At 54.0% G+C, this 9,670-nt stretch overlaps 1 protein-coding gene across 1 annotated transcript; it reads left to right on the top strand.

The window, feature by feature from the left end:
- Nucleotides 1-4,355: 4,355 nt before the first annotated feature.
- Slc25a47 (solute carrier family 25 member 47) lies at nt 4,356-9,670 on the top strand. The gene is made up of 6 exons (XM_052186683.1): nt 4,356-4,383; nt 6,370-6,413; nt 6,720-6,791; nt 7,232-7,414; nt 8,254-8,578; nt 8,891-9,670. The coding sequence occupies exons 1-6, from the start codon at nt 4,356-4,358 to the stop codon at nt 9,169-9,171; spliced, it is 933 nt and encodes a 310-aa protein (XP_052042643.1). The 3' UTR covers nt 9,172-9,670.

Below are 9,670 nucleotides of genomic sequence, written 5' to 3'. Positions count from 1 at the left end.
GAGAGCTGGGCATATCCTATCTCCTGTGAGAGCTGGGCATATCCTATCTCCTGTGAGAGCTGGGCATATCCTGTCTCCTGTGAGAGCTGGGCATATCCTATCTCCTGTGAGAGCTGGGCATATCCTATCTCCTGTGAGAGCTGGGCATATCCTGTCTCCTGTGAGAGCTGGGCATATCCTATCTCCTGTGAGAGCTGGGCATATCCTATCTCCTGTGAGAGCTGGGCATATCCTGTCTCCTGTGAGAGCTGGGCATATCCTATCTCCTGTGAGAGCTGGGCATATCCTATCTCCTGTGAGAGCTGGGCATATCCTATCTCCTGTGAGAGCTGGGCATATCCTGTCTCTGACTCATTCTATCAAATCGTTCTGATTCATCACTTTATCTGCTCCTCAATTAGATGTCACTTTCAAACATGGCTGCTTCCTTCTCCAGACTAACTTAACCTTAATTGTTTGGGATTAAAGGTGTGTGCTAAGGGTGTGTGCATGCACACATACATTGAAGTTAGAGAACAACCTGGGGAGTAGTTCTCTCTTTCCTCCAACTTGTGGGTCCCTGAGATCAAACTCAGGCTGTTAGGCTTGTTAGCAGGCAGACACCTTTGTGTCCACTGAGCCATCTTGTCAGCCTAGCTATTTGTCTCTTGAAGTAACTCTGTTATTTGGAATAACAGCTTGCAGATTGCTTAGTTAGAGCCAAGACTAGAGTTACTTAGCCCAGACTTAGTTACTGTTCTATTGCTGTGAAGGGACACAGTGACCAAAGCAGCTCTTATTTTTAAAAAGCATTTAATTTGGGGTTTTCTTATAGTTTCAGAGGTCTAGTCCATTATCATGGTGGAGAGCATGGTGGCACATGGACAGACATGGTGCTGGAAGGGTAACGGAGAGCTACATCATGAGCCATAGACAGAGAGATGGAGAGACAGACAGACACAAAGAGACACAGAGAGACACACACACATAGAGAGACAGAGAGACAGAGGGAGACAGAAAGACAGAGACAGAGTGACAGAAGAGAAACAGAGAGACACAGACAGAGACAGGGAGATAGAAAGACAGAGACAGAAGAGAGGGACAGAAAAACAGATGGAGACAGAGAAAGGAGAGAGAGAAGAGAGACAGAAAGACAGAGCGGCAGAGGGAGACAGAAAAACAAAGACAGAAAAACAGAGACAGAGACAGAAGAGAGGCACAGAGAGACATAGTCAGAGAGAGATATAGACAGAGAGAGATATAAAGATATAGACAGAAGATAGAGACAGAAACAGAGAGACAGAGGATGGGGGCTCTCTGGATTTGGCAAGGGCTTTTGAAACCTCAAAGTCTACAAACAAGGCCACCTCCTGATCCTTTTAATCACTTCAAACACAACACTCCCTGGTGATTAAGCATCCAAACACAGGAGCCACGGGGTCCCTTCTTGTTTAAATCACCACACTGTTTTGAGTGTAAGTATGGAGAAAGAATGATTCCACAGCACGTTTACACAGGTGAACGCCACCTGCTGGCATACCAGGAGCCACACCCTGATCATTTATTTGTGCCGTTCAAGAATGCTGCTTGTGGATACACCATACCGCTCCAGGAACTTCAGACTCATGAACTTATCAACTAAACAAGACAGAAACCCTCACTTGGATCTCAAAAAGAGGCACCCAAGTCTACACGAGGCAGGCGCACTGAATGGGCCTATCACTTGGCCCCTGTCTCTTCCACAGGAATTTTGCCGGAGTGAGGACTCAACCTCTGTCCCCTGCTTCAGCTCAAGCGCTATGTCCCCTGCCTGGGGACTTTAAAATAAATCTTTCCGTGGCCTGTGCCTACTATGTCTGCACCTGCATCTCCTAAGATTTATCCAGTCTCTACAGACTTTCATCTATGTCCTTATGAGCTCTCTACCTCTGACTTCAGGGCAGCTGGACTGAATTCTGACGCCTTTCTTATCCTCTCTCAGCACCCCTGCCCCCTTTTAAAGATTTATTTATTTATTTTATGTATATGAGTACACTGTAGTTGTCTTCAGACACACCAGAACAGGGCATCGGATCCCATTACAGATGGTTCTAAGCCGATATATGGTTGTTGGGAATTGAACTTAGGACTTCAGAAGAGCAGTCAGTGCTCTTAACCGCTGAGAGCCATCTCTAGCTCTTTCAGTCTTTTTTCTTTCTTTTTTTTTTTTTTTTTTTTTTTTTTTGGTTTTTTGGTTTTTTGGAGACAGGGTTTCTCTGTGTAGCCCTAGCTGTCCTGGAACTCACTCTGTAGACCAGGCTGGCCTTGAACTCAGAAATCCACCTGCCCCCAGAGTGCTGGGATTACAGGCGTGTGCCACCACCGCCCGGCTTTTAGCCTATTTTTAAAGTGTGTGTGTGTGCGTGTGTTTTAATCAAGAATGGAATAAAAGAATCTATGACTACCGATGGCCACAGCAGCAAGCAAAATCAGGATCACTTGGCAAATCACTGCCAATGCATCTGACTTATAAATTGAGGCGATGTGTCCATTGTTTCTGATGTAGTGTGTTCAGGGCTCTTCTCAGGTAATCTTAGGGTAGAGACACCCTGAGAGACTCATGAGCCTCCTGCATCATGAAGGACACTACTAGGCCCACTCCTGCGAGTCTCCTGTGGGTTGTCACAGTTCCTCTGTCTCACAGTAATGGCCATGCCTGACTGGGAGCAGCCACTCACCATACCAGTCCCTGCAGTCACCTCTGGGCTTTTCCTGATTGTCCAGGGCTCTCTCTTTCACTTCCAGCACAGCAGGTCCTCTAGGGCAGCGACTAGGCTGTTGTGTTTACAGAGGTGTCCCATGCTTTGGCACCTGGCATGTGTTGGTTGCACGCATCAGGAGCCTGGACAGGCAGGCTGCTGTCCAGGAATGATGACACAGTTAGGGAGGTGCAGGGGACAGTGGCAGCTGGTCCTGCCTGACTGAGATAGTTAAGGATAGATACTAAGACTGGCGGAGAGAGAAAGGTGTCCGGGGTAACTTGGGTCTTGGGACCCAGTGTCAGGGTGGATGCCCTACCCACTGGCAATGTGGGACTGAAGGGCCGGTCCTCTCAGGTGGACAGTATGTTCTAGGTCCCCTCGTTGTCTGAGGTCCTAGCTTCTTGAGTGTAACACCTGGCTCCGCTGCCTCTCTAGAGAGACCCATCATCTCCCTCTTGACCTTTTTCTTTTGGTTTGGGTTTTTTGAGACAGGGTTTCTCTGTGTAGTCCTGGCTGTCCTGGAATTCACTCTGTAGACCAGGCTGGCCTTGAACTCAGAAATCCGCCTGCCTCTGCCTCCCAAGTGCTAGATTAAAGGCATGCGCCACCACCGCCTGGCTCCCACTCAACCTTCTGTGAATGAATTTGGCTGGCAATTCTGCAGGGACCCAGCTGGAGCTTGCTCTGTGTGTGCACATTCTGTGGATGCAGCAGCAGAGGCACAGGGAGCCCAAAGACCTTGTCAGAAAGTCAAATGGCAGTACCAACTTCCAACCAGACGTTGAGCCCTGTCCTTTTGTGGACCAGGGTGGACAGCAAGGCTGGCCTTGGGCAGGCTACTTTCTGGCCCCTTCTGCCCTCTGGCCTGTGCTGTGGCAGCCAGCACTGCCGACTTGTCTAAACGTAGACAAACTGTCAGGGTGAGGGGTCATCCCTAGGTAGAAACAAGCCTGTTCAAGGCCAGCCTACCGAGAACAGAAAAACAGGTGGACACGTGGCTTCCGGATGCCCTGCCCTGAGGGTCATTCAGACAGAACTGCTGAGTGTCCTGTGCCACAGGCCCTGTTCCTTCATTCGGCAGCTCTCTGGCCCAAGACCCCCTGTAGGCTGCATCCTGGGCTTCTGAGCCCCCAAACTGAACTTCAGCGGCCACCATAGAGACAAGGCTGCACTTCCTGCACGGGCTGGCCACCATCAAATTGACTCTAAGATAGTAGCTGCCTCCGGCAAGTCCCCTTTGGGGTCTTGGCGGTTCCATGATTAGATCAGGCCTTTGCTTCACCTCCCTTTTAGGACTGGAGGTAAATTGTAAAGTGAGGTACCTCTCTGAGGGGCCACTGTTTACGCCATCGCTGTAAGCAGTAGGAAGCCCGGCATAGTCTGAATCTGGGGATAGAGGGAGACATAGGTCTGGGAGTTGGCCGCCTCCCATGACCTCTCACTTGCTTTCCTGATGCTCGGGTCATTGGCACCACGAACCTTGCGGGGCATGTGAGTGTGGGCATCAAAATAGCCTGTTAAACAGCCCTAACTCCGCCTCCACTCACAGGTATTTAAGATCTGCAGAATTTGTAGGAGCCGGCCAGTGCGGCGCAGACAGCAAGACCAGAACCCTTCTCATTTTCTACACTGTCCATGGATTTTGTTGCTGGGGCCATTGGAGGTACAAGACTTGGACAGAGGGATGCAGGGGTTGAGGAGAGTTGGGGGTGGTGCTCGTGTGTGTGTGTGTGTGTGTGTGTGTGTGTGGTAGCAGGGAGGGAGCCCTAGGCAGTCAGTTTTTGAGCAGATCTCTGGCATGCATGGACTATGAGTTCCCACATAGCCTTGAAGTCGGGCAGGATGCTGAGCCAGTCTAGAGATTCCTGGTTTGGGAGCAGGGACTTGTGATGGCTGGGGTTCTGGGTGTGGGTGAATGGGTCCTGGGGAGAGACAGAAGGTTCCAGGGAAGAACTGTGTGCCCAGGAGTTCGTTTGCAGGGAGCAGGTTGGATGTTAAGCGGGCCTAGCTGGATGGTTCTCTGGTCCACTGAGGCCTACTACTAACATCTAGCCCCCTGTGGCTGAAACTGTCTCCCTCTGGGGAGAGATGACAGAGGAACCTGCTGGACTCCAGGGCGCCATTGATCCTCAGGCTGTGTAACTATTTTGAGTGAGGCACCCTTGGCCCTGCAGCTATTGTGAAATAGCTGTGGGTGGCTCTTTCTCACTGCTGGGAACAGCCTAGGAGCTAGAAAGGAAAGGCAATTCTAGCTTCTAGCTTCAGGGAGGATGGCTCCTGGTCCTGGTTTGGTGGGTCTTGACCTACAACATCCTGAGGCTGGCTGCTCCCCTGAGCCGTAGTGTCACAGGAAGTCACACGGAAGCCACCTGCTCCTTATAGCCACAGGAAAGGTCCTAGTCAGGGGCTCTTTGCTCTGTGCTGGCCCTGGGTCCCCAGTCCTAGGGACTTAGAGCGAGTCTTTCTTTGAAGAACTCTAGATCTAGAGGTGGCCGTGGAATGTGGGGCCTAGCAACAAGGCCATGTGATGCATGTCCTGGTCAAAATGTTTCCGGGCAGAGGCCTGAGAGAGAAGGGCTTTGAGGCATGGATAGGAATTGGTAAAGTGTTTGAGAGATGTGAGGCTGTTCTATTGGATCCTCCTGTCAGGCCCTTGCTTTACCCTCCCCCAGGAATTCACTCTTCTGCTCACCCATGGGTCTCGCATCCTGGGTACCCTTAGCATCCCTGCTCAGGGGTAGGAAGCCCAAGCACTCTGCTGGCCTCAGTTTCCTCAAGGTTGTGCTGGCTGTCCATGCGGAAGCCCTGGGCTAGAAGTAGCAGGCACAAGGAGGGCATCGGAGATCTCCTGGTCCAAAGCCAGGGTGGGTACTGCCAGCCTCTCTGCAGGCTGAGTCAGCAGCCGTGCCCAGTCTTCAGATAAGCCCCTCGGGCAGAGGAATGGTTACTTAGTGGGAAGACGACAGCGGTAGGCAGTTCTGTTGCACAGAAAGCCAGAAGGCCAGGACTGTAATTTCATAATCCCCTCTGAGACCTGACCCCCTAGTGGCTTAAGGTCCTCCTGCGGGCTCTGCCACCTCCCACACGTGGGCCTCGGTGGGAGGAAGTTTGTGCAGACCACAGCAGCAGGACACACTGTCTCACACTTGCCTTTAGTTCCAGGTAATGACCCAGGCAGGGGTCTGGGCTGCCACCTTGGCCTTGTCCAGAATGTGCCTTTCCCCGAGCCTGGGATGTGTGGGTGTTTGCCGGGCTTCCACACAAGCTGTACAGGCTTGAGGGCAAAGTTTACCTGGCTTAGAGACAGGGTCAGCCAGAGTGGAGCCAGGTGTTCTCCCAAAATGTGATGTCAGAGGGGAGGCTGAGGAATGTCTTTGGCATGGGCGATGGGAAGAGGCACTGCCGGGCCAGGGCGGGGCCTTTCTAGCAAGCTTGGTAGGTACATCCAGAGCCTCAGTTTCTCACCTGTTAAACAAATGATGCAGAGAGGAGGAGCCCAGACAGAGTGAGCTGGAGGTCAGCTGGAGGTCAGCTGGAGGTTGGGGGAGGGGGCTTACCTGAGGCTACCTCCTCTATTCCTCGGGCTAGGCTCTCACTGCTGACAGAGCCACCTCCTGCGGCTTCAGGGGTCCCTCTCTTTGCCTTTCAGGAGTCTGCGGTGTGGCTGTGGGCTACCCTCTGGATACAGTGAAGGTACGGCAAAGGCTCTGCCTTGCTTTAGATTGTGCTCCTTGCCTCTGGTACCCAGCTCTGATCATCAGTTACAATGCTAAGAGGACCTCGCCTACCCCTCCCCCCCACTCTAATACTATTGATTGTTCCCTATGGCCCCGGGATTCTCAGTCTCTCTCATCCCGTGCTTTATCCTAGAAGGGGCTCGCTGTCCCCATTCAGTCTACAGCAGCCTGCGTCACCGTCAAGGGGCAGAGCCAAGGCTTCTATTGACTTTACCCCAGGCCCAGGGCCAGCCCTTCCTGAAGCCTTCTTCCTCTCCTGCAGGTCAGAATCCAGACTGAGGCCAAGTACACAAGCATCTGGCATTGCATCCGGGACACTTATCGTCGAGAGCGGGTAGGACTGGGGCCCGAAGATGCAGTGGCACTTGCTAGCAACGCCCTTCCCCTTCAGCCCTAGCCCGTTGGCACAGTGACTGTGCCCAGTCCAGTGGTCCCTCTGAGGCCCAAAGCTTGAACACCTGGGATATTTATAGGGTAAAGAACCAAGTCCCTATCTCCAGGGGATTGGACACGATGTTTCTGAAGGCCTGGGAGGAACCCATCAGGAGAAGGTCTTGAGGATACAAGTGAACTTGGGGAGTCTTGGCACAGACGGGTTAGCTGAACATCACGCTGGTTCCTTCATCATGGCCAGGCAGTTATCTATCTCTTCAACCCCTCAGACACTGCCAAGTCCTGAGACCCCTGAGTCTGGAGGCCCTGGCCTGGGTGGTCTCAGCACCAGGGCATTTCCTCTTGGCTGGGTGCTGTCCTTACTCGGTCTCCATCCCTCAGGTGCGGGGCTTCTACAGGGGCCTCTCACTACCCGTGTGCACAGTGTCCCTGGTGTCGTCTGTATCTTTTGGTACCTACCACCACTGCCTGGCCCACATCTGCCGCTTCCGGTACGGCAGCACGGACGCCAAGCCCACCAAAGCCGATATCACACTTTCAGGATGTGCTTCTGGCCTTGTCCGGGTGAGTGGGGGCAGTGGAGGGAGGAAGGGTGTCAGAGGCTCCCGGGGAGCCTCCCAGAGGGCGTCAGGACCGAGGCTCTGACAAGGTAGACACTGCAGGGTATGGGGGCTGTGGAGAGGAACTAAGATCCTGTCTGGGACGGGCCTGGCTCCCTCCCAGTATACTCTAGGGGGAGCGGAGGAGGTGGCCATAAAGACCCTCTCTTGTCGGTGTACGGACACAGAGAGATGGCACTCATGTGCCCGTGACACTCCAGCTGGGAGGCATCCATCGTCAGGGTGGCCACCGAATGCCTGAACACCACCCAGTGTTACCATGGTCACTTGGTATCCTTCATCCCCCGTGGAGATGGCGTATCAGGCACCACAGATGGGAACAGGGCAGGCAAGGACAGCTGATGTCCCTCATAGGCCAGGATGGAGCATGGCTGAGTCCTTGATTCTTAGAGCCCCCGGGGCCGAGAAGGTAAGAATACCTACTGTACACAGTGCACAGACCAGAGGCTCATGAGCTTAGCCAGCCGGGCTCTAGCCTCTCTGAGCTGCCATCTCCTCTGTAAGAGGTGGGTGAGACGCAAGGCCAGGGGCGGAAAGCCCGGACACATCTGAGTCCCACAGTGACCACCGTGCCTCACCTTTAGCAATGTGACTTCATCGCAAACTGCTGTTGTCAGGACAGAAGCAGAAGGACTTGGCTTCGGCCTTAACTGGCCCGAACTGGCTTTGAACTCAGCACCATCATACCCCTGGGACCAGCTGGCAGGTCCCAATGGAAGGCGGTGTCCTAGAGAGTGTGGGCAGGCTGTAGGCATGTCCTATTCTGTTTCTACCCTGTCCTAGGTGTTCCTGACGTCACCCACTGAGGTGGCCAAAGTCCGCCTGCAGACACAGGCCCAGGCTCAGACACAGCAGCGGCGGCCCTCGGCCTCCTGGACATCTGTGGCTCCTGCTCTGTGTCCCGCACCTACTGCCTCTCTGGAGCCCGGGCCTAAGTACAGAGGGCCTCTGCACTGCTTAGTCACGGTGGCCCGAGAGGAAGGGCTTCGGGGACTCTACAAGGGCAGCTCAGCTCTGCTCCTCCGTGAAGGTCACTCCTTTGCCACCTACTTTCTCTCCTATGCCATGCTCTGCGAGTGGCTCACTCCTGCTGGCCGCAGCCAGCCAGGTGAGTGACAGGCAGAGGATGGCTGGGGCTGGTCCTGTGACGTGGGGACTGGGAGAGGAATCTGCATCACAGAAGCGTATCTTTTAGCCCAGGCCTGCTTGTGTGTGGTCTCTCCAGCTGCGAGTGCAGCCTGATGACACCACCTGCCTCATTTTTCAAGTAGGGTTTTCTGAGGGAAGTGTGTGTGACTGTCCAAAGCCACACAGTGTCTTTGTGCTAGAGGGGTTTATCCCGACTCAGTGAGTTTCCCTGGACTGGGTCCTGTCTCCAAGAAGCTTGCAGTAAGGTATGGTCCCTGTCTCTCTCCTGCAGATGTCCTAGGTGTGCTGGTGGCTGGAGGCTGTGCTGGGGTCCTGGCCTGGGCTGTGGCTACCCCCATGGATGTGATCAAGTCACGGCTGCAGGTGGATGGGCAGGGCCAGCAGCGCTACCGGGGCCTCCTGCACTGTGTGGTGACCAGCGTGCGGGAGGAGGGCCCCAGGGTGCTCTTCAAGGGACTGGCACTCAACTGCTGCCGTGCCTTTCCTGTCAACATGGTGGTCTTTGTGGCCTATGAGGCTGTGCTGAGGCTCACTCAGAGCCTGCTCACATAGGTGCCAGTCACACAGCAGCTGGGGGCAAAGGGGAGCACGGGTAGGCTCGGGATCCCACAGGGCTGTCACCGGAACAGCAGAGGGCCTTCTGTGCCGTGACTTAGGGGAGGCCTGAGCTTGGCCAGCTCAGCTGCCGACCACAAAGTCAGGGAGCTGATCTGCCATCTGCTTGGGGGTCATGAGTCAGGATTTTGTGGGTCTCCTTGATGAGGACATGTGTCACTTGGAGTCATTTGTCACTGAACAACTGTTCATTCCTGCTCATACAGCCATGCCCACACCCATTTCAGAGCATACCCTCGCTAACCCCTCTGGGTGCTAGGCCAACCGCTAAGCCCAGTTCCACTCAGCATCCACTAAGTCAGACACCTTAGAGACAGGCTAGTTGGTTACATCTGACTACAGGCTGGGCTGGTTCCCTGTCCTAGGCTGCAGAGGGCCCGCCGTTCTGACTGAATTGGTGCAGGGCATCACCGTCACACACCCACACTGCCTGCAG

Source organism: Apodemus sylvaticus, chromosome 6, assembly GCF_947179515.1.
Source record: "Apodemus sylvaticus chromosome 6, mApoSyl1.1, whole genome shotgun sequence".
In the NCBI taxonomy this organism is placed as follows: Eukaryota; Metazoa; Chordata; class Mammalia; order Rodentia; family Muridae; genus Apodemus; species Apodemus sylvaticus.
The sequence above is the reverse complement of the archived record's forward strand: the minus strand, read 5'-3'. Positions and strand labels throughout refer to the sequence as shown.